Below are 25,245 nucleotides of genomic sequence, written 5' to 3' on the forward strand. Positions count from 1 at the left end.
AATGTCTCTGAGGGTTCTAGTTCTCTACTTCTTTATCAATAGTTATCTAATTTCTATAAAAATATTTTTGAGATTATAATATAATTGCATTAACCCTTTCCTTTCCTCTCTCCAAACACTTCCACATGCCCCCCCCCCCACCTTGCTCTCTTTCAGACTCATGGCCTCTTTTTTTCATTAACTATTGTTACATTCATATAGCATTCCTAAATACATAACCACAACCTGCTCAGTCTATATGGTGTTACTGGTATGTATGTTTTTAGGGCTGACCACTTGGTATTAGATAACCAATTGGTGTGCTCTTCACCGAGGAAGACCATTTCTCTTGCGGCATTCCTTAGTTGCCTGTAGTTCTTTGTTTAGGGTTGAGGCCTTGTGATCTTTTCCCTGCCCATGTTAGCATGTCTATTAGTATTGTCTTCTTTCAGGTCATGTTTAGACAGTCATCTAGTAGTGACTGTAATGTAGCATCTTACAGCAGTTTTGATTTGCATTTCCTTAATGATTAAATATTGTTGAGCATCTTTCCTTGTACTTATTGGCCATTTAAATATAGTTTTGGATAAATATTTACTCATATCCTTTGCCCACTTATAGTTGAGTTATGGGACCTTTTATATAATCTGTATAAATCACCTTTGTCAGATACATGACTTTCAAATATTTTCTCCTATCCTGTTTGTGTTTTTTCCCTCTCTCTGTATAGTTTGAAGTACCAAGTTTACATTGTGTGTGTGTGTGTGTGTGTGTGTGTGTGTGTTTGAGAAAGGATCTTACTCTGTGACCCTGATTGACCTGTAACTCAGTTTGTAGACCAGTCTGACCATAAACTCACAAAGATCTACCTGCCTCTGCTTCCTAAATTCTGGGATTGAAGGTGTAATCTCCATGTCTTACTTGGTACTTAGATTTTTATTGTCATATTGAAGAAACTCTTGCCTAGTCCAAGTTCTCAAAGATTATTTACTTAGAAAAGTCTTGTCACTTTATAGCTAATGCTGACTCTTATGGTCTACTTTGAGTTCATTTTGTATCTCATGTGAAGATGAGGTTCAAATTCATTATTTGACATAGTAATTATATAGTTGTCCCTATAGTATTTATTGAAATGGTGTTTTCTTCTATTCATTTGTTCTGTGAATGTTGTCAGCATGCTAGTGTGGGGATCATGTAGTGTTTAGCTAAGAGACTAGTGCACAGGTAACAGTGTGAATAGTCAGGGCCTAAGTTTTCACATGAGAGGATTTTATACAGCTTCTTAGTTTAGTTCCAAGACCAGCTTATTTTGGCACAATAGAATGAAATTTAATGTTCATAATTTTTCAAGGCTTGGAGCAAAAGACAGAATATACAAAATGTTTGGCTTACAGGTCTTTCCCAAGTCAAAGTTTTGAGAGGGACGTAAGCTCAGATTTCCTTAGACACGTGCTATATGAATGTAGTTAAGTCACCCCTGCCCCACTTTTTTCTTGTTCACAGTGTTAGTTGCTAGGTACTGTCTTTGAGCCCCAAACATTTTCTATAAGCCTAATTCTCCAATAGAACATGAGGAAAGGCTAAAAATAAAGTAGAACTCATTGTAAACCTGTCATCAGCTTTTATAGAAATTAACATAAAAAGTGAACCATGGTCAAAAACAAATTCAGCTTTTGCTCTTACATTGCCCACACAAAGAAATAGTAAGTCTGTCCAAATAAACTGCTGAGTCCAGGTTATGTGCACTAAGCATTTCATAATGTGTCATCATTAATAAGGACAAACATGAAGTTGGCTTAGAAACAGCTGGGCCTAGTTGTTTCTTTGCCCAATCTTTCTTGTCTACTAAAGATGAACCTTTGGAAAATAGGATTATTCATGCAGTGTGGAGACAGAGGACACCATATGACAGTACCATGGCCTTGGGCCACACTCTGTAGTCTGTATTCTTTGCTCTAACTTCAGAGTGTGTTCTAGCAGCTAGTATAGACTGTTTGTTTGGCTGCATGATGTTCTCGATGTGGTTGGAATTTTTTTCTTTCCCTCCTTATGCTTGATATATTGGGATTGTCTAAGGGATTGATGGCTTGAATACCTGATGGAAGTCTTCCATTTCCAACAATAGAAAAGGCAATACAACTTTGGGACTCAGAAGATGCACCCAATTTTCTTGGGAGAAATCAAAGCCCAGGGATAAGGCTAAGAAGATTTATCCTTTTCCTAAAGGCAGTATCTCATGTAGTCATGGCTGGTTCTCTGTGTATCTAAGGATGAACCTCTTGTCACTGCCCAAATGTTTGCATGGCAGGTGTGAGCCAAAATATGTAGGCTAATATATTTTTTTTTCACTTAGAGAATCCTCTTTATATTCCTTTTTGGAAGAATTTTTTTTTTTTTTTGAGATAGGGTCTCGAACTATAGCTTGGGCTGGTTACCTCATTAGCCTAGGCTAGCCTCAAACTTCTGGAAATCCTCTTAACTCAGCCTTCTGAGTGCTGTGTCATAGGTGTGAGCCACTATGCCTAGCTTATATCCTTTAAAATAATAAAATATATTTTATAAAATACAGGTTTCAGATTCTCAAAGAATAAGTAAAAAATATATATTTCAAAATTCAGATTTGCTACTTGAGCAGAAAATACACTTCAGAAGAGTAGGATTGCTCTGTTAGGAAACCAGGCATCTTGTCTTCTGTTATTGATTTTGTTGGGATTTGCCTTTATTCATATGCTAATGGTGACTTGTCACCAATGTATTTATATTTCAGGTTGCATGGAAAGGGAGAAAGAACAAATGGAAAGAAAAATCCCCAGCTTATTGCTAAAATCTTTCTGATCTCACTGGCTTAAAGCTTAGTCGCATGTTCTTACCTACCAAGGCAACAGAGAAATGCAATTTATGGTTGGGTAATGTGATGATCAGTATTACCTGTTAACTTGACCCAGCCTAGAATCACCTGGGAGGAAGGAAGAGGATCTTAAGTAAAGACTTGTCTGGATCAGGTTGGCCTATGGGCATGTCTGTGAGGGAATTAATTGTCTTGAGTTTTAATTTATGTAAGAAGATCTAGCCCACTGTGGCTGCTTCCATTACCTAGGCCTTTGGTGCTGAGAATATAAATAGGTTTGCATGCATGTATTTCTGCATGCTCTTGACTATGGATATCATATGACTTGCTGCTTTGAGCTCCTGCCACTGTGACTTCTTTGCTGTGATGGATTATAACCTGGAATTGTAATCAAATAAGTCCCTTTCTTATCTAAACTGCCTCCTTGTGGGGGTATTTCATCACAGCAACAGTGTGAAACATAAGAGTAGGGCAGGTGGCCACAAAGCCAGTTGAAATAGAAGGGTTATAGCATATGGAACACAGGAGGGCATAAGGAGAGCTTAGTTGTAGAGAGCTTGCCTAGCACACACATGGCCCTGAGTTCAATCCCCATAAACACCACAAAACACCATAAAAACTCTTTTGAGAGGTGCTCTGCCTCAGACTCTCATGCTGACAGTGCTGCACAGTGCTTCTGCTCCATGTGATAAGGTGGCATTCAATGGAATGAAACGAAGCCAGGATCTACTGGACGGGCTTCTGCCTTTGAAACAGAACCAGTTGTATTCCAGATTGGAACATGGAGGAAAACATTAGGGTAATTTGTAGGGGAAAACTTCAAAAGCAATTAAGAGGCTAAATAAACACCTTTCCTGAACTGTAAACACATGCCCTATACCAAACATTGGTGTCTAAATTGGGACCTGATATTTGCTTTACTTAGGACTCCTTTGGTTAAAAATGAGAAACAACAACAACAACAAAATAAACCAAAAATCAAAACAACAATAACAGCAACACAACAACTTGGAGTATCTTAGCATATTCTTTGTTGACCCATAAAAAACTTTAAGGAACCACATTCATTTTAAGGATGTAGGGGTGATTTATAGAAAATAATTACAGCAAACCTTTGGATTCCTGAAATTTCTCTAGTCTTCTGAAGGGTATTTGTCACTTTTTTTTCTGTGAAGAAGTCTACCACTTTCAGCTCCCCAGATTAATTGCCTTGCTAAGAAGGGCCATGGTTGAACTGGACGCATAACTATGACCAGTTCTCTCTTATACCTAGGAGAGAGAAGCTGTTTAGGTAAGGATGCCCCAGCCTCCAAGTGTGAAACTGGAAGTGAGGGTTTCTTCACACAAGCATGAATACATGATATCTGCCCACGTCGGTGGAGGGCGGCAATAGAGACAACAGTTCTAAGTTGATTCACATAGCATGCTAGTACTTTAAGGATGGAGAGGCATCTGGTTCCGATTGATCTCTTTCTGTAAACTTTTAAAAAGTAATACCAAGCAAACATTTTTTTTTATCTCTTACAGATTGTCCCAATAATTACATTTTACCTAACTAGGATAATTCTATACCATTTTAGAACATATTGTCATATTGTGTAGATTTGTGGAACAATCACTATAATCAGTATGATGGCGTCATACCTACTTTCTATTATCTAACATTCATAGCCCCTAGCAAACAATTGCCTAATTTTCCATTCTTATAATTTTGTCATTTTAAGAATGCTATATAAATGGATTTGACATTTTTTCCCTCAGTATATTTAGTTCATTAAAACAAAACAAAACCAACCAAACAACCAATCAAACAAATAAAACAGTTCAGGACACTTATTCCAAAGAAAGGAAAACTTTCATCCCTTAACGTCCATCTGAATGTGGTAGATGTGTGTATCAGCCAGCACTACGAAGCAGTGTCCCGTGACATGCATATAGCAGTCTGTTTAGAAAATCTCCTATTAAGTGATACTTTGGTTGTGTGTAGTTGCTGAATATCTCAAATATAGTTGCTGCAAGCATCTTTGCATAAGTTTAAAAAAAATCTTATTAGATATTTTCTTTATTTACATTTCAAATGCCATCCCGAAAGTTCCCTATACTCTCTCCCCACCCTGCTCCCCTACCCACCCACTCCTACTTCTTGGCCCTGGCATTTCCCTGTACTGGGGCATATAAAGTTTGCAATACCAAGGGACCTCTCTTCCCAATGATGGCCAACTAGGCCATCTTCTGCTACATATGCAGCTAGAGACAAGAGCTCCTGGGGGTACTGGTTTGTTCATATTGTTGATCCACCTATAGGGTTGCAGACCCCCCCAGCTCCTTGGGTACTTTCTCTAGCTCCTCCATTGGGGGCCCTGTGTTCCATCCAATAGCTGACTGTGAGCATCCACTTCTGTATTTGCCAGGCACTGGCATCGCCTCACATGAAACAGCTATATCAGGGTCCTTTCAGCAAAATCTTGCTGGTGTATGCAATAGTGTTTTTATTTGTAAGTGAATTTTCTTTTCTTTGGGATAAGCTTTCCTGAACTGTGATTTTTTGGATTATCTGCTAAGTATGTGTAGTGGACTGAACACGGGGTCCCTAATGGGGTCCCCAATGGAGGAGTTAGAGGAAGGACTGAAGGAGCTGAAGGGGTTTGCATCCCCATAGAAAGAACAACAATATCAATTAACCAGACAACCCCCCCCACCTGAGCTCCCAGGGACTAAGCCACCAACCAAAGAGTACACATGGAGTGTACTCTTATGTACAGCCTCATATGTAGCAGAGGATGGCCTTGTCAGGCATCAATGGGAGGAAAGATCCTTGGTCCTATGAAGGCTTGATGTCCCAGTGTAGAGGAATGCCAGGGAGGGAGGTGGGAGTGGGTGGGTGGGTGGGGAGCACCCTCATAGCAGCAGGGGGAAAGGGGATGGTATAGGGGGCTTCTGAGGGGGAAGGGAAACCAGGAAAGGGGATAACATTTGAAATGTAAATAAAGAAAATATCCAATAAAAAGAAAAGACACTTCCAATTTTTCTTCCGAATGGAGGTTCCATGTTACATTCCCAGCAGCTGTGTATGAGACATTGAATTTCTCCATCTCCTTGCAAGAATTTGGTTTTGTTCCATTTTAATATTAGCTCTTTAGTAGGTATTTAAGTCGATGACATTGTGATCTTAATTTGTATTTCTCTGAAGGCTAATGATATTTAAAAACTTTTTTTTGTGTGTGCACACTTGTGTGTGTATTTGCCACTGCATATCGTCTTTGGTGATACATCCCTTCCTATCCTTTCATGATTTTCTAATTTTTTTTTGTTTTTAAGGAATTATTTATTCATATATTATATGTAAGTAGCTGTCTTCAGACACACCAGAAGGGCATCAGATCTCATTACAGATGGTTGTGAGCCACCATGTGGTTGCTGGGAATAGAACTCAGGACATCTGGAAGAGTGGTCAGTGCTCTTAACTGTTGAGCCATCTCTCCAACCCTCTTTGTTTTAAATGTTGCATTTTGAGTCCTCTCCTCTCCTCTCCTCTCCTCTCCTCTCCTCTCCTCTCCTCTCCTCTCCTCTCCTCTCCTCTCCTCTCCTCTCCTCTCCTCTCCTCTCCTCTCCCCTCCCCTCCCCTCCCCTCCCCTCCCCTCCCCTCCCCTCCCCTCCCCTCCCCTCCCCTCCCCTCCCCTCCCCTCCCCTCCCCTCCCCTCCCCTCCCCTCCCCTCCTCTCCTCTTTGTTGCTCCTTTGTTGTAAAGCAAAGGAATAGATCCTGTATCAAAATTCAAGTCTTCTTCTTATGCTATTTATATTTTGTTTCTGTTATGTTGGTGTTGTTCTCAACATTTTACTTTGTAATATTTATTTTTATCATATTCTTGAATATATTATTCATTCGGTAAAGAAGTTATGAATTAAAATTTTACTTTATATGTGGAACCTGGATAACTCTCTCTCTCTCTCTCTTTCACACACACACACACACACACACACACACATGTGCATGCACACACACATGCATACATGTGCAACATTTGTAAAAACATTTGTAAAGAAGATGGAACCTAATGTGGTCATAAACAGGATAAGAAAGGGTATTGAGTTATGAATATTGGCCAAAGTACAAATGTATTTGAATGAAAATGTCATTATGAAACCTTTCACTTTGCTCAGTGAATATATGCTAATGAAATTCTTTTGTTAAAAAGTGAGGGAGATGGCTTAGTGGGTAAAGCACTTGGCTGTACAAGCATGAGGGCCTGAGTTTAAATCACAGAACACAACTGTAAATGCAGTTTCTGCTTTATAATAAAGTCGACTTTTGAAGCTTCTTCCCTGCCTCTATGTGGCTGAAACAATTAATCTTTAAACTCTCTGCAGAAGGAACTAATCTTCTACCGATTAGCAGGGTGGCTAGCGCAATATCCCTCAGGAGATAGTCATCCTATCTGTAGGGTAGAGCAGTACTAGAACCCGTTTGCCAGTGATTAAAAATATGGTAGTTTTTTCTAGAAGAGTACAAATCACCTTTTTGTTGTGTTTCTTGCTGTGGGAAATAAGAGTTTGTAAGTTACACTTGTGATGACCATGTTGATTTATCATTCCCACCATGGACAGTTTTAAAAGATCAATATGGTACTAAGAAGACTTAGGGCCTAACAGTGTAAATGGATACTTTAATAGGCCCAAGTGGAACACATGATCTCCCTACTTACAACCACTCTTTAAAGTTAGTACTGACTTAGCTAAGGCATGCTGGTACAAAAACATTCTTCATTTTCTTCACATGCTTCAGATATATTGTAATATATAGTCCAATTCACATGTCCTCTCATAAAGAAATAAAGGAGAATTAGGCAGTCTTGCTAAATTTCTGCTTAAGAGAAAGTTCCTCTCTTTTCCACCAGTCTTGTCCACTCAAGTAGATTCCATTAATGTCTATACAAAAGGGTCATTTGGCTAATAAGACTTATCAGAAAAATGTGTATTAAAATGTCTTGGAGCCGGGCGTGGTGGTGCATGCCTTTAATTCCAGCACTCAGGAGGCAGAGGCAGGCAGATCTCTGAGTTCGAGGCCAGCCTGGTCTACAGAGTGAGTTCCAGGACAGCCAGGGCTACACAGAGAAACCCTGTCTCGAAAAACCAAAAAAAAAAAAAAAAAAAAAAAGTCTTGGAATAACTAGAACACAAATGTTTGAAAAGGTTCAATTCACAGTCTCTATTCAAGTTATAAAATGGGGAAATGGCTTCAGGTATAAATAATTCATCCTGACAAATTTGTTTCATTTTGGCATGGGCCTGCCTGCCTGCTGGCTTGCTGGCCTGAGAACATGAGATGTTATTTTTGGAGCCCTGGGATGTTAACCTTTGTCAGTTTAGCTCCTCTCATGAATCTGAGTTCTGACTTGCAAGAAAGGGTCCAGACCTCTGAGTTTCTTTTCATAGAAATGTTTGCACTATTTTACAGGCAGTCTTCCAAGCAGAAGAAGGCTATTCAGACTGCCATTCGCAAAAATAAGGAGGCCAATGCAGTGCTGGCCCGCTTGAACAGTGAGCTGCAGCAGCAGCTGAAGGTAAGGAGTACGGCTCCCATTTGGATCCCCTCACTTTACCCTGATGTTTTGTTCTGATTTGGTTCGACCATCAGCTCCCCATTCCTTTCACTAAGACCTGCTTTTGTTCTCAAAGCTCTTTTGGCTGCTGAAGACCAAGTGTATTTGCATTTCAAGGGTTGGCTCTTGAATGATTAAACTAGGACTAGTAACTTCAATATAAAGGCTACATACCATGTATGAGTTAAAAGGAAATCAAGCTGCTTACAAACTCTGTATTCCTTGTCCAAAGCTTCTGGGTAAGTTCATAAATATATAGATCATCTAGGAATGATGCTCACTTTTGTGGAAGTAGGCAGCCTGGGTAAACCCCTTTTCTGGTACCTTGGAAATTTCCATTTCACTTTCTCAAGGGCATCAGCCCTGGTTTTCTCACCTGTTTCTCTCATCATTTCTCCTCTAGTCATATAGCACAAATGAGATGGTAAGGTATTTTGTCCTGGCTCTGGAATTTGAAGCCGATGTGTCACCAGAGCCCTGACATTTTTGAAAGGTTCAGAGATGACATGTTTATTGCTTCCCAACTCCAAGTATTATCTGCCAATCCTTGACATTCCTTGACCTGTACATAAAGGTCCAATCTCCGTCTCCTCTGTCATGTAACGTTCTTCCTGTGTCTTGTCTGTAATGTGTTCTTATTGTACCTTTCTGATTAAGGACACCAGTCATTGGATTAGGGCCCAACTTAATCAAGCACGATATCAACCTCATATGATTCTCTTTGCATATAAAAATCATGTTTACAGGTCCTGAGAGGATTTGAACATATTTTGGTGGGATATGGTTTGGGTCATTTTCAATCTACATGTAAGCATACTCCAGCATTAGTGATCTTAGAGATTATTCTCATCCACTGTCTTTCTCACATTCCTCTTATGGGCTTTGCTTCATCTCTCTCTTTCTGTCTTTCTCTCTCTCTCTGTCTCTGTCTCTGTCTCTCTCTCTCTCTGTCTCTCTAGTTTTTAGAAGAATCTACATAAATGACCATTTTCTCTAAAATTACTTTTCAGTCTTTTTAAAAGACAAATCCTTGATACATAACCCAGAATGGCCTAGAACACAGAATCCTCCTGAGCTCTGAGCTGATGCATATGTACCAGCATGCTGATATGGAGACAGTGCTTGCGACTGAGATACTGTGCTGTCCCTCCTTGGCACTCTACTCCATGGTACTGCTTCAGCGCACTCTACTCTCTTCCCATTCCTGACTTCTCTACCAAGATCTTTTACTCCAGAAAATCTAAATACATAGAAAATTTGGAATATTTTTACAGCCACTGCTTCTGCTCTGCCACTAGCAGTATCTTATATTTGTTTTATTATGCACGTGTCAGTTTGTCTATCAGCTCTATTCATCAGTTTACTTCCGACATATACTTAAATACATTACCAACATCTGTATATATTCTTTAAATATCTCAGCATATATATTGTTGGCTAGATTTCAGTTTTTCTATTTATTTGAGACATAGCCCTTCATCCTGGAACTTACTGTGTGTGCAGAACAGTCTAGCCTCCTCAGAGAGTTCATTTTTTTTCTACAGGTTTTCCTTATGTCTTAGTCAGGGTTTCTATTCCTGCACAAACATCATGACCAAGAAGCAAGTTGGGGAGGGAAGAGTTTATTTGGCGAACATTTCCACATTGCTGTTCATCACCAAGGAAGTCAGGACTGGAACTCAATCAGGTCAGGAAGCAGGAGCTGATGCAGAGGCCATGGAGGGATGCTCTTTACTGGCTTGCCTCCCCTGGCTTGCTCAGCCTGCTCTCTTATAGAACCAAGACTACCAGCCCAGGGATGGTCCCACCCACAAGGGGCCTTTCCCCCTTGATCACTAATTGAGAAAATGCCTTACAGTTGGATCTCATGGAGGCATTTCCTGAACTGAAGCTCCTTTCTCTGTGATAACTCCAGTTGTGTCAAGTTGACACAAAACTATGATGTGAAATTTAACACATACAAATCATAACTGTACTCTTGTTGATCTTGTAACAAATTGGATATACTTACATAACCCAAGTTCTACAGATTTAGAGACTGTTGCCATCCCCAAAGAGGGTTTCTCATTTCCCTTCCTATTCTACTTCTACCCCGGTCACTGGGCAACCAGTATTCTGATGTTTTCATACCATAGGTTTGCCTGTTATGGAACTGGATATGATGATATCCTATAACAAATACTTCTGTATAAAGTTTTTGAGATTCATTAATTTTGTTCTGTGCATGAGGAATTCACTCCTTTCACTGCTACCTAATACAGTACCGAGTGAATATGCTGCAGTTTCATTATTAGGTCTATTGAAAACTGGAGCTGTTTACAGTTTTACAACATAGTGAATCAAACTGCCTCACTGAACTTTTTATTTTATTTTATTTTATTAGATATTTTCTTTATTTACATTTCAAATGCCATCCTGAACGTTCCCTATACCCTCCCCCCGCGCCCCCCCCCCCGTCTTGCTCCCCTACCCATCCACTCCCACTTCTTGGCCCTGGCATTTCCCTCTACTGGGGCATATAAAGTTTGCAAGACCTAGGGGCCTTTCTTCCCAATGATGGCCGACTAGGCCATCTTCTGCTACATATGCAGCTAGAGATACAAGCTCTGGGTACTGGTTAGTTCATATTGTTGTTCCACCTATAGGGTTGCGGACCCCTTCTGCTCCTTGGGTGCTTTCTCTAGCTTCTCCATTGGGGGGCCCTATGTTCCATTCTATAGGTGACTGTGAGCATCCACTTCTGTATTTGCCAAGCACTGGCATAGCCTCAAATAAGACAGCTATATCAGGGTCCCTTCAGCAAAATCTTGCTGGCATATGCAATAGTGTCTGGGATTGGTGGCTGATTATGGGATGCATCCCCAGGTTGGGTAGTCTCTGGATAGTCCATCCTTTCGTCTTAGCTCAAAACTTTGTCTCTGTAACTCCTTTCACGGGTATTTTGTTCCCTGTCAAAGGAGGAATGAAGTATCCACATGTTGGTCTTCCTTCTTCTTGATTTTCTTGTGTTTTGCAAATTGTCTCTTGGCTATTCTAAGTTTCTGGGCTAATATCTACTTATCAGTGAGTGCATATCTAGTGACTTCTTTAGTGATTGGGTTACCTCACTAAGGATGATATCCTCCAAATACATCAGTTAGCCCAAGAATGTCATAAATCCATTGTGTTTAATAGCTCAGTAGTACTCCATTGTGTAACTGTACCACATTTTTTTGTATCCATTCCTCTGTTTAGGGACTTCTGGGTTCTTTCCAGCTTCTGGCTATTATAAATAAGGCTGCTATGAACATAATGGAGCATGTGTCCTTACTACCAGTTGGAACATCTTCTGGGTATATGCCCAGGAGAGGTATTGCTGGATCTTCTGGTAGTATTATGTCCAATTTTCTGAGGAACCGCCAGACTGACTTCTAGAGTGGTTGTACAAGCTTGCAATTACACCAGCAATGGAGGAGTGTTCCTCTTTCTCCACATCCTCGCCAGCATCTGCTGTCACCTGAATTTTTGATCTTAGCCATTCTGTGAGCATGTTTTAATATCATGGTTTTACTTAGTCTTTGAGAATTTCATGCAATGTATTTTGGTCATATTTACCCCTTTCCTTACCTCATGTCTTTTTACAATAATCCACTGAGTCTAACTTGTGCTGCCCCTATATGTGTGGGTGTGAGGTAGCTAGCTAGCCAGTCAATTTATGAGGGACTATACCCCTAAAGAAAACTGACTCTCTCTCAGGTAGCATCCATCAACTGCCAATAGTTCCCGTGTGTGCAGGTAAGGCCCCGGCCTTCCCCACCTATGCTTGGATGCTCACTGGCTTGATATTGTGCATGCAGTTATGACTTCTGTGAGTTTATGAGTAGAGTAGTTCGGTCACGCTCAGAAAATGCTGTTATGCCCTAGTCCTCTTTATAGCCTGTGGCTATTATATTCTTTTTGCCCACTCTCCAAAAATGGTCCATGAGCCTTGTAGGGAGGGATGACATCCATGTTCCACTTTTGACATAATACTCTGCAGAAACTTCAGACATGTTTTTGTTTGGATATATATTCTCATTTATTCTAGAGGACCTAGATTACCTAGATAATCAGGATTCATCCGTAATTGGTTAAGTGTCAGGTAAGTGTGGTAATCTCAGGGCTTGGTAGGTAGAGGCAGGCAGATCTCTGTGACTTGAGGCTAGCCTGGTCTACAGAGTGAGTTCTAGGACAGCCAGGAATACACAGAGAAAAACCCTGTCTCAAAAAGACTAATACGCTGGGCAGTGGTGGCACATGCCTTAAATCCTAGCACTTGGGAGGCAGAGGCAGGTAGATTTCTGAGTTCGAGGCCAGCCTGGTCTATAGAGTGAGTTCCAGGACAGGTCTACACAGAGAAACCCTGTCTTGAAAAAAGGAAAAAAAAAGACTAATACACACACACACACACACAGAGAGAGAGAGAGAGAGAGAGAGAGAGAGAGAGAGAGAGAGAGAGAGAGAGAGAGAAGAGAGAGAGAGAGCCCAAGTGTCTTAGTTACTGTTCTATTGCTGTGAAGAGACACCATGACCAAGGCAACTTAAAAAGGGCAGCATTTAATTATAGGCTTTCTTGCAGTTTCAGAGGGTGAGTCCATGACCATCATGGTGGGGAGCATGGCAGCATGCAGACTGGTATGGCAGTTGAGCAGTAGCCAAGAGCTTACATATTATCTATAAGTTGCAGACAGAGAGAGTGATTGGATCTGGCTGGACTTTTGAAAGCTCAGAACCCATCCCCAGTGATATGTCTCCTCTAGCAAGGCCACACCTAGTACTCCTTCACAAGTAATCCCACCAAAATTTGTCAGTATTTCCTTCTAGTGTTTGTATCACCTATTTATTTGATAGCTATATATTTTTATGAACAAATACTTCAAAATTTGATAGAATCCAACTGTTATTTTTCATAAGTTTGTTACTTTCAACGTAAGGAAACTGTATATCTATAGATTATAAAATAATTTTAATATATTTTCTTCTAACAGCTTTATTGTTTTTTTTTTTTCTTTTACATTTTCCTCCCTTCCCTTCTCCCTCTTGCTCTGGCCCCTACTCGCTCTGGGTTCTGCTCACTCCAGCCCATAGGTTTCTTATTTGTTTCTCATTACGGTGGTTGTGAGACACCATATAGTTGCTGGGATTTGAACTCATGACCTCCAGAAGAACAGTCAGTGCTCTTAACTGCTGAGCCATCTCACCAGCCCTTCTTTAACATTTTTATGTTAAATTTGTACATGATGTGAAATTAGGGTCAAGGTTCATTTCTCCCCACTTTAGTATTTCCTTAATCCAGCACCATTTCATGAAAAGACTTTTCCTCCCTTGGATCGATTACTTTGGTGCCATTATCATAAATCCAATGATCTGTAATCATGGGGGCTCGGTTCTGACATCTAAGTCTGTTCTATTAGTCTTTCTATAGATCTTTGTGTTACATTCTTGATTGCTGCTGCCTTATTCTGTCTTGGAATGTGGTAATATAAAATTTTCAGCATATTCTTTTTTTTTTTTTTAAGATTTATTTATTGATTATATGTAAGTACACTGTAGCTGTCTTCAGACACTCCAGAAGAGGGCGCCAGATCTTGTTATGGATGGTTGTGAGCCACCATGTGGTTGCTGGGATTTGAACTCTGGACCTTTGGAAGAGCAGTCGGGTGCCCTTACCCACTGAGCCATCTCACCAGCCCCCAGCATATTCTTTTTCATGATTCCACTGGATATTGTAAGCTGTTTCTCTCATGCAAATTTGAAGATTGGTAGGAAAATGCCACAAAATAAGAACTGTTAGGACTATGGGTAGATTTGCATTAACTCTATCGACTAGTTTAAGCAGAGGAGTCGCTACAACTATTTTAGCCATCTAAAATCCTCTGAGGGGTTCTAAGATTTGAGTATGTACTCTTTTGAATTTTGTCCAAAATCTTTGTGATACTATTTCAAATTAGATTTAAAAAACAATTCTGTTGTTCAGTTGAATTTCTGAAGGTCCCAGGATATAGGATCAATATACAAAATAATCAGTCATATTCCTGTGTATAAGTCATAAATTATTGGTAATGGAGTTGTTTTTAAAGTACTACTTGATAGTAGCTCCTTCCCCAAATGAAGTACTTTGGTACAATTCTATCAGAATAAACCTAAGATTTGTACACTGGAAACTAAAAATGCTGCCGAAACAAATATAGGGAGATCTAAAGGAATGCATATATTTTCTTATATATTTGTAAGAGTCAATAGAATAGAGATGTCATTTTTCTCCCCAGTGATCTTTAGATTCATGACAGCACCAATTAAGATCCCAGCAGGATTTTAAAAATGAATACAAACAAGCAGATCTAAAAAATTTATATGTGAGGGCTGAGGAACTTGGAATTACAAAACTCCAATGTGAGATGCAGAACCAATGAAGTAATCACTGTCAAGCTGCAGTAATCAAGACAGTAGAGTTCTGAGAATGGGGCATGAATCAGAATCCTGAAAGACATCATCTAAATAAAGCCATTTGATAAATAAAGCCATTTAATAAAAAGACAGTGATGCTAAATCAACTAAAAAAAAAGTCAGTCTCCCAACAATATATTTAACAATTGGCCATCTATGTGTAACAAGTAGTGAATCTTGATCTAAGTCTCACCCCATGTACAAAGATTAACTTGTCCATGTAAATGGAAAACATAAATCTATAAAACTTTTAGGAAAAAGTAAGGAAGAAAAAAAGTTCATGATTTGAAGTTAGACATGACCCCCAGTATAAAGAAATGATTAAAAGCATAATCTAGAAGAATATAACTTAGTTTATTGGCCTTCATTAAAATAAAACACCTTTTTTTTTTTCTGCCAAAGACACTAGAAAATTACAAGACAAGTTACAGATGGGGGAGAAAATATTTTCAAACTACATATTTGTCAGAGAACTTTTGTTCTGATTAAAAGTAATTTTAAAACTCAAAAATAAGTCTTTGGGAAGACCTACTACTGTCTGCATTATAAAGAAACACAACAGTAAAATGACTCCTAGTGACACATTTCTATATCCATAGATCAGTCAACTCAGCCCTCATCGGTGAAGTTTCTTTTTGGACTAGATGGGAACTAACACAGAAACTCACAACTAGACAATGTATAGAAAGAAAGATGATTGGAACACTCAATCCTAAATAGGATATCTTCATCAAAATCCGACTTTCCAGGGCGCAGGGATCTATGTGGAAGAGGAAGTGGAAAGATTATAAGAGCTAGAGGTAGAGGATGACTCCAAAGAAACACCATCTACCAGACACAAGACTGATACCCACATGAACTCACAGAGATTGTGGCAGTATGCACAGGGTCTGCACATGTCCAAGCCAGACAAAATCCTAGCATGCAGAAGAGGAAGTAGACACAAAGTTCTACCCCTAATTAAGAAGCTATTTGCAATTTACACCTTCTGGTAAAGGGACAATCAGCTCTCTCCAGTGGAGTCTCACTGAGTATAGTGACCACACTTCAGGGAAGGCCCCATGCCCACGAGTAGTTGCCCAGCACAAGGTGAATTCAGTGTGTGTACTTTTAAAATTTTGCTTTGCTGTTTTTATTTTATTGCTTTTCTTTCTTTCCTTTCTTTCTTTCTTTCTTTCTTTCTTTCTTTCTTTCTTTCTTTCTTTCTTTCTTTCTTTCAGCTTGTTTGTCTGTTTTGATTTTCATTTTTCTTTTCCCTGTGTGAGAGACTGAGAGAACATGGCGTTGGATGGGTAGGGAAATAGGATCTGGAACGAGTTGGAGTGCAAAATATATGAGCAAAATATGTTGAATGAAGAATGTAAATAAATTTAAAGATAGATTAAGAACTTTAAAAAGCCAAATATCTCATTTTAAAAGTTGGCAAAGGACTGGAACAGATATTTCACCAAAGAGGATCTAAGGATGACATCTATACACATAAGATGATATTCTCTGTCATTAGCCACTTAGGAAATGACAAGTTAATCTTGCATTGCATGCTGCTGTACACTTACTAGAACTGCTAAAACAAACAATGGCACTGTCAGTGGACTGCAACTGGAGCCTCATGCGCTGGTGGTGGGACTACAAAATAAAAAAGTGACTCACCCTGGAAAGTCATTCAGTAAGCTTTTGAAGTGATAGCGATCTTTATCTCCCTTTTACTTCTTTTTTTTCCCATTTAGTTGGTTTGGTTTTATCCTGTCTTCTCTACTTTTGTTTTTAGGTAGATTAGCTTTATTCAGTGTTCTTTTTGTTTCTTTTCAGTTTTGTTTTATTGAGATAGGGTCTCATGTAGCTCAGGCTGATATCAGAATGACTAATGTATTACAGCCTTGAACTCCTTTTCATTATACGTTCTTTACCTCCTAAGTGCTGGGATCCCAGGCAACATGCCACTATGGCCTATTTATGTGGTGCTAGAGATGGAATCTGTAGTGTCCTGCCTTTTAGGCATGCACTCTACCAACTGAACTCCATTCTTTTTGCACATCATTTTTACAAAACTTATTTGCTCCCTTGGGGCCTTTGAAGTTGCAGTGTAGTCACCCGGCATATCTTTGCCCAACGTGTTCAGGTAGCTTCCTTCTAGCTTCATTCATGTCTCTGACCAAGTTGCATCACCTCTAAGCAGTTTTCCTTAGTCATACTTTTCTGTTTTCCCCTGGTCTGCTAACCCTGTTGTTCTCTAATGTAACATATTGTTTATTTACTTTCAGAGCTGTCTTCTTTGCCCATTTTATTGTCTGTCTGTTCATTTGAATATAAGTCATATAAGGGTCCTGGCCTACTTTTTTCTTGGGCTTTGCTGTTATGATAGCTAGAATAGCATCTGACCTAGAGCTAATAGATATAGAAGATAGTTTGCCAGGAGTGTGAATGAATGAATAGTTGGTTCTATACATTGGTTTTCTAATGTATGTTGGCTCTCTGGAGCATTTCAGAATTGAGCCTTTATATAAGAATTCTTTCCCACATTGAACAATTCCACTTAAGAGTACCTTTATGTGTCCTTTTTGTCTCTGCAAAACTCTGTTGTTTGTTTTTTTTTGTTTTGTTTTGTTTTTTGTTTTATTAGGTATTTATTTCATTTACATTTCCAATGCTATCCCAAAAGTCCCCCACCCGCTCTCCCACCCACTCCCCCACCCACCCACTCTCACTTCTTGGCCCTGTCGTTTCCCTGTACCGAGGCATATAAAGTTTGCATGACCAATGGGCCTCTCTTTCCAGTGATGGCCGACTAGGTCATCTTCTGATTCATATGCAGCTAGAAACACGGGCTTGGGGGAGGGGGTACTGGTTAGTTCATATTGTTGTTCCACCTATAGGATTGCAGATCCCTTTAGCTCCTTGGGTACTTTCTCTAGCTCCTCCATTGGGAGCCATGTGATCCATCCAATAGCTGACTGTGAGCATCCACTTCTGTGTTTGCTAGACTCCGGCATAGTCTCACAAGAGACAGCTCTATCTGGGTCCTTTCAGAAAAATCTTGCTAGTGTATGTAATAGTGTCAGCATTTGGAGGCTGATTATGGGATGGATCCCTGGATATGGCAGTCTCTAGATGGTCCATCCTTTCGTCTCAGCTCCAAACTGTGTCTCTGTTTTAAGACTGAATGTTTCAATTTCCAAATAGCATATTCTGTTTTTCACTCACTGTGGTGGCTTGAATAGGTATGGCCTACATAGATTCATATGTTTGAGTGCTTGACCATAGAGGGTAACATTATTAGAAGGTGTGGCCTTATTGGAGTAGGTGTGGCATTATTGGAGGAAGTGTGTCACTGTGGGGGTTGGCTTTGAGGTATCCTATGCTCAAGCTATGCCCAGTGTGGCACACAGTCTCCTTCTGCTGTCTGCAGATGAAAATGTAGAACTCTTGGCTCCTCCAGAACCCTATCTACCTGGATGCTGCCATGCTTCCCATCATGATGATAATGTAGTAAACCTCTGAAACTGTAAGCCAGCCACAATGAAATGTTTTTATATATAAGAGTTGCCTTGGTCATGGTGTCTTTTCACAGCAATAAAACCTGAACAAAGATAGCCAGAAATTATGTTAAGCTGTATTATGTGCAAGAGCCTGGACAAGAGACTTTGGTGGCAGGATAACCGGTCTGTCTTTTTATCCTTCAACCCTAGTAAGTATTGTGCCAGAAAAGAAGCCAGAGATTGCAACTAGAAATTTAGTTGAGGTGACTCATTGTTCTGTATTGGGAGTCTGCCTTTTCTTTTAGTTTTCTCCTGTTGTCTTTTTAATATTTAATGTCATTCTCTACTATCTTCTGAGCCTATCAAAGCAGACTAAGGCTAAGGCAGGGTTGCAAAGAAAATTTTATCAGGTGTGCTATGAAGTAGGTTAGTTGTACCATGCTCAAAGTGCCTTGTGATCATGCTGGAACTTAGCTGCCCATTCCTGTAGCTGAGATGGCTGTTTTGAGGCTTCCACTCTATGTTAACACATATCAGTGCTGAGTAGTACAGTGGCTGAGGTTAGTGACTGGGAATCCCCCACTGTCTAATCCCTAGCATTGAAATCAGTGCCTTTGGGGCCACTTGTCTCCAAGTGTTTGAGGGTTGGTTCTATATTTCCTTTGAACGTGTAAAGAAATAGAGATGAGCCCACGAAATGATGCTTTTTCTTCTTTTTCTTTCCCCTGTTTTGTATAATTTAGGAAGTTCATCAAGAACGGATCGCATTGGAAAACCAATTGGAACAACTTCGCCCAGTCACAGTGTTGTGACATCCTAGAGGCTTGAGTGACAGCAGGTGACCTTGTCTGCCAAGATCTTTCTTTTGAGTGTTTAAGCCCAACTACTTGTCATATATGTCTGAATGTCAAAAGCTGTGAGCAGCACAACATAATCTATATGACTTTCTCTTTTGCACTTCACTTGTGTACTTTACAGTGGTAGTAAAATATGTCTTCAACTGATCATTGCACTTAAAATATTAATTACTTCGGAGGATAAAGCAGAAGGGTCATAAGCTCAAGGCCATTTTTAGAAGCTTGTTGGGACACTGTCTCCAATAGAACGTTAAAAGAGAAGTATTTATATAGCTCAGTGGTAGAGTGCTTGCCTGATATACAGGAAGCCTCAGTTTAATCCTAAATCCCATTTCAAAAATATACTTATCATTGGAATTTATCCCCCATTTTAACCACTTTTAGATACTGCTCCTTATTTAATTTAGCCTTTTAGCAGATAATTCAGAACATTATTTATTTAAAGAATTTATAATTCTACAGTACCTATTAATGCTGTACTACCAGGATGCTCATGCCCATTTTATTCTTATATGTATGCTATCTACAGTATGTTGGTTTCCCGAATAGTGTGCATTCCAGCTAGATAGTCTTAGGCATGATGATAATAAAATCAAAAGCTGGAATACAATTAAAGCATCAGATTTACACTGGCACTGTGCCCTCTACCACTATATGCCAAAAACTGCTTCTGTAGTACCATTTTGATATTATGTCAGTTATACATAATATATGACTATTGTTTTCTATTAAATATCGGAACCTTACTGGGTCTTTACACCTCTGTGAAGTAGAGAATTTTGGCAATGAACTGTTTAACTTGGCCAATCTAGGCCATCAACCTAGATAACTTAGTCCTTTTCATGTAAATTTTTGCGCAAGCACAATCTACTTTAACTGCCTTGCCTGACCAAATTAAATAAATAGTTGCCAGATCTCTGCTTTTATCCTGCATGGGATAACATCTTTGTAAATGCATAAGCTTGGAAACCACCCAACAAATATTAGTAGCTGGATAGCTACCTATTTGTTGTTGAATCCAGGTATCCAGGCTGAGAAGGGAAGAGAAATAGCCACTAACTCTGCAACAATCCTTGGCTGTTGTCATTGTCTTTATTTTAGGCCGGATTTCAGATGTGTTGCTTCTGAAGACACAATGAAAAAATGCAATCTTCCCACCAGCTACATGACTACTTGTTCTCTGTGAAGTGTACTCTTGGGAAGTATTAACTTTATATACAGTTCAGGGGAGCTCAGCTAACTGTAGTGGAAGTGATACAAAGCAAGCTTAAATTGCAGAAGCAAGTATCCTGTAGAAATGTCGTAGTACAGTCCAGCTGAAAGTAGGAAATGACTGACCTGTAGGGTTATAGGGTCCCTGAATCACTGATCTTCAACAGGGCATTTTAATATTAGCATTAGTGTGCACAGGGTACTTTTGAAATGGTTTTGGGTAGATTTACAATATGTAAGATTAAGCTGTTGATTTCAATAGAGCTGAGAGCTTTTAGTAAAAATAGGCATTTATTTAATATTTCCCTGTTCCTTTGGCAAGCTTTATCAGTAGCTTAACAACAGAAAAGAGTTCAAACAGATGATGTTTTTCCAAAGAAAAACAAATTGTTGACTCTCTTCCATGCATATTTTAAGGATTTGAATCTGATTTGATTTGGAAAGTCATGAAACTTGAACAATTTCTGCATTTCTTTTTTTCATTGGCTGCCTTTTGTTTGTTTGTTTATTTGTTTGTTGGTGGTGTTCTTGTGAGGAGGACTCAGGAATGATTTAACCCCTCCTAAGATTATGGTTGGGTCAGTACAGATTCCTAGGTGACTTCTTTTTTCCATATGCTGGGATAAGAGGGCTGTGTTATGATTACAGATGTTTCACAGCATGTTTGGCATTTTGTACATTCAATAGAGGAAAGACTAACATATGCGCTTTATCTCAAGATCTTCCAGTGCATATACACTCACGTGGGAGAGCACTTCATGTCCACCAAGCAGACACAACCTAAGGAATGTTAGTCTACTGAGCAGTTAAAAAACACTGACATATTGTTTCCCTCATGAAGTAAATGACACAGGGAACTGGGTGAAGAGATTGGAATTTTATTTAGTTGGCTTTGTTTTCCTTAAAGGATAAAACTTGCATTGGACAATCAAGGACAATGAAGCCTCACCAATATATTTCTTGTGGTGCTGGGATCAAACCCAGGACAGCATTCATCCTAGGCAAATGCTGGGCCATACCCTCAGCCCATCACCAATATTTTAACTGAGGCATTGCATTAAACCACACCACACATACACACACACACACACACACACACACACACACACACACACACACACACAGAGTATTTTTAGCTGGACTTTCGATCAGTTGAATAGTTGCTTATACATAGATTCTTAAAAGAAAATACTTGTGTTTCTATTAAATATACACTACTAAATACATGTTATATGACTAGTATTTATCCTTTACTTCTGTGTTTTCTTAGGATGTACACTTTTAGGGTTATAGTGCCTGATAATATTTTTTGAGAGCCTTTACTATGATACAGGAAGGCAGATGCATTGACAGCACTTGTAGAACTACTTTGGAATTTATCTCCATTTACCACAAAAAGAAGCTTCCTTGGTGAAGGATGAGAGATGAAGAGTTGCTTGTTTTGCAGAATTCTATAGCATGAAGGTTAACCTTGTCTCCATTCATGGGGGTTTAATTGCCCTATTGCTCAATGGTGTTCCTGCATGGGGATTCTCCAGTCCTACAGATGAAAGCAAAGTAGGAAATGATCGTGGCCTTATTGGGGCTTTTAGCATCTCTAGTAAGTAGCATACAGCTTTGGCTGGCTTTCTATCCACAGACCTAAAGCAGAGCTTGAATGATAAATAGCAAGAATGGATGTGTAATGTGACAATCAAGGCAGATATTTGCTCTAGTTGGAAAGATCGAAGCACTTTATAAACATCAGACAAGTGTTTGGGACTAATTGAGAAATAAGCCAGCTTAGATGGAAGCTGTGATGTGTGACTATTAGAACTAGGCAGGACCAGGGTTCCTCTTTTATAGCTAGCATGGGAAAATCCCATCCCTAAGAATTGTGGACTCTTGGCCCAGGAATCCACAATAATAGCTAGTGGTAGAATTGGGATGTAGCCTGATTATATAGATTCCAAGGTAGTCCTCTGTCTATCCTAAAAGTAGATTAGAAAGCCTTTTTTATTTATCATGTTGAATTTTATTGACTTAACTGGTCTGTAGATATGAAAGCATCTTCTAAGGAGTTTTAGATTTAGATATTTCTCTCCGCTTTAAAAAAAAATAAAATTTGAGTGGAAATAATGTTATTAAACCATCCTTCTAATGCTTCCCTTTTGAAGATGCAGTATGTTCCTTTAAATCTTGGCAGAACTTTCTAAAGCTACTGCTTTCAATAGATTGCAGCCGCATAGTCCCATGGGTATAGTACCATGCTTTCTCAAATAGACTACTGTGATAAAAATGAACTGAGTATGTAGTAGGTTATACTTCCCTCCAGTATGCTGTTGCTCACTCACAAGTGGTTCATTTTAACACATTTTAGGGATAAGAAATAAAAACCATGACCTTTTTTTTGACTTCCCACCAATGTCTAAACTATTGTAAAATAGTATGATTCTTTAGCTGTGTTTTGATTGTATTGTATTTCTAAATATTTCTCTGTATCCTGGATTGTCTCATAACTGTGGCCATAATAGGTACATAATCAGAAGATCACTTAGACAACATCTGATATTAATGTGATTCTTGCATTCAAGACACTTGCAAATGTCTTTTTCTAAGCAGTAGTTAGAAAGCGCTCAATTATAGTATTAACACCTTAAAGCCAAAACATTTGTTCAACACAAACTACCATCACACCTCTGACTTGATATTATCACAAGAATGTGGATGTACAAGTGTAAAAGCAGGAATGTACTATCTCTCCCGAGCAGATTGCCTTATGGGATTGACAAGGAGGCTCATTGGGTTGTTGTTTGAACATCGAGGGTGTGAAGAAAATGAAGCAGTGGCTAAAGAAATCTCCTCTCACAAAATACAACACTAGTGTCTTTCTTTTCTCTTTCTAGCTCAATAGTTCTATTTCAAATGTTCCCTTAAAACTCAGACTTCAACACATCAGTTACATTTCTACTTTAGTTGTGGGTGTTAGAGTTTTTGTGTCATGACTCAGTGTGGTTCACGTTCCTAGTGAGAAGCAGAAATCTGGAGGTGTGCAGTCCTCAGCCTCACAGCTTCCTTCCCTTTTCAGCATGGCTGATGGAGACATGCCACGAACATAGACAGGTTGGTCACCAATGGCCATTTTCATAAATATTTCTGTGGGCCATTTTGCTTTGCTTGTTTGTGAAAAGAATTGTATCTAATTATTTGAACCTCTGAAGAATTGTACACAAGGAGGACCAGACTTTAAAACTATCCATGTGGATTCTGAGAGCTGCTGCCCAGCAGAAGTCTTAGAAATATGCCTTGAAGCAGCCGTTGTGTAATTATGAGCTGGGCAGCCCAGGTATAGTTAGTTTTAGGCTTGTAGGTTTACTTCCTAGTTTCTCTAAACACACCTGATGGTAAAGAACACATTGAAAGTACTGCAGGTTGCAGTTGACAGTACCCAATTGGTTTGCAAAAGCCTTGCTTTGCTGGCAACTATTGGAGAATGCTTAGTTTGCATGTCTTGTGATTTCTCCTGTCTTGTTCCTAGCTAATTTCATGGCTGTGGGAAGTTAGCAACACTAGGTTTATGACTCTGAAGACCAGAGGACAGCAGGCTTTAAGAGGGCTTAAATTGGGAGTCAAGGACTACAGTAAGGAAACCTCCAGGTACCTGGTTCAGAGCAGTCCGGGATGATAGGACTAGATCCTAAAGTTCTTTCAGGGAGCTCTGCCATGAGAGCAAACAGAGTATATCTATCATGTGCCACTTTGACCAACTAAGTTGGAGTTTTTGTTTCAAGTCAACTTGTGTGATAAGTTCTACTGCACCTATCTTGGGAAGCAGGGATACCCTCTTCTTTAGGACTAGAGCTGCCATTCTCTTCATCTTTAGCACAAGGAAGGTATTTAAGTGAGCCAGAGACAAACAGAGCCATTTTAGTCTTCATAGTTATCTGCTAAGAGAGATAATGAGCTGACTGTCTATTTTAAACTCGAAGGTAAAAAATGTAAATTATATTTTTTCACTACAGGTACATGTAACAGTAAAATGTGTAACAGCAAAGTATATATTTGATGCTTTCTGTCTTTCATGATATTGTGCTAACAAGTTGTGCTAATATTTAACTCAGCCAGAGTTTCACTCATTTGCTAAGCATTGGGAACATTCTGTGTATTTACCTTAAACATAAATAAATTCCTGAGAGTGTCCTATATTTGGATTGTGATTTGTAGACTCATGCTAACTTTACTGCCTCTTTTTCACACTTGTTGAAAAATCTGTGAAGAACATAGTAAGTTAAGGTTTTCAAACTTGGAAAAATGTACATGATGTGAAACTGGGGTGCTATGTTAAAAATAAATGTATGATAACTCATGGATTTTGTGGCGTCCTGGTGTCAGTATTTTCTGATTTCTATTTGGTCTTCAATCAGGATTGTGAAAGAAGGAGTTGGAGGGTCTGTTCCATTAAAATCAAAGTTTGCGATTTGATTAATTTATCCCCTTCAAGGTAGGTTCTTCAATATCAATAAACAGTAAACACTACTGACTTGAAACTGGATTCAATGTGGGACCAAATTATTTGTTTTATTTCCCCAGTGTTCTTTAAGCTTGTGAATATTCCTAAATTGCGTATATTTCTGTAATCCCAGCACTTTAGAGGCTGAGGCAGGGGGATCAAATGTTATTGACCAGCTTGAGTTATATAGTGAGTTAAAGGCCAGCTTCAGCTATATAGTGAGGGCATGTCTCAAAACCCAAACAGTGGGTTTTGACACCCATCGTGGTATCCTTAGCTGCAAAGGACCGTCTTAGTTACCTTTTTTTGCTGTCATAA

General features: G+C 39.3%; 1 protein-coding gene across 13 annotated transcripts in view; it reads left to right on the plus strand.

The window, feature by feature from the left end:
* Window positions 1-24,787, plus strand: part of Reps2 (RALBP1 associated Eps domain containing 2) — a 252,394-nt gene extending 227,607 nt beyond the window's left edge. For all 13 annotated transcript variants that reach the window (XM_021152942.3, XM_029473671.2, XM_029473675.2 and 10 more), the window contains 2 exons: window positions 8,284-8,389; window positions 19,113-24,787. In XM_021152942.3, the coding sequence (XP_021008601.1) occupies window positions 8,284-8,389; window positions 19,113-19,181 (175 nt within the window). In that variant the 3' untranslated portion in view covers window positions 19,182-24,787. The remainder of the gene's footprint in view (window positions 1-8,283; window positions 8,390-19,112) is intronic.
* Window positions 24,788-25,245: the final 458 nt, after the last annotated feature.

Source organism: Mus caroli, unplaced genomic scaffold, assembly GCF_978045245.1.
Source record: "Mus caroli unplaced genomic scaffold, Mus_caroli_1 scaffold_5, whole genome shotgun sequence".
Taxonomy (NCBI): domain Eukaryota; kingdom Metazoa; phylum Chordata; class Mammalia; order Rodentia; family Muridae; genus Mus; species Mus caroli.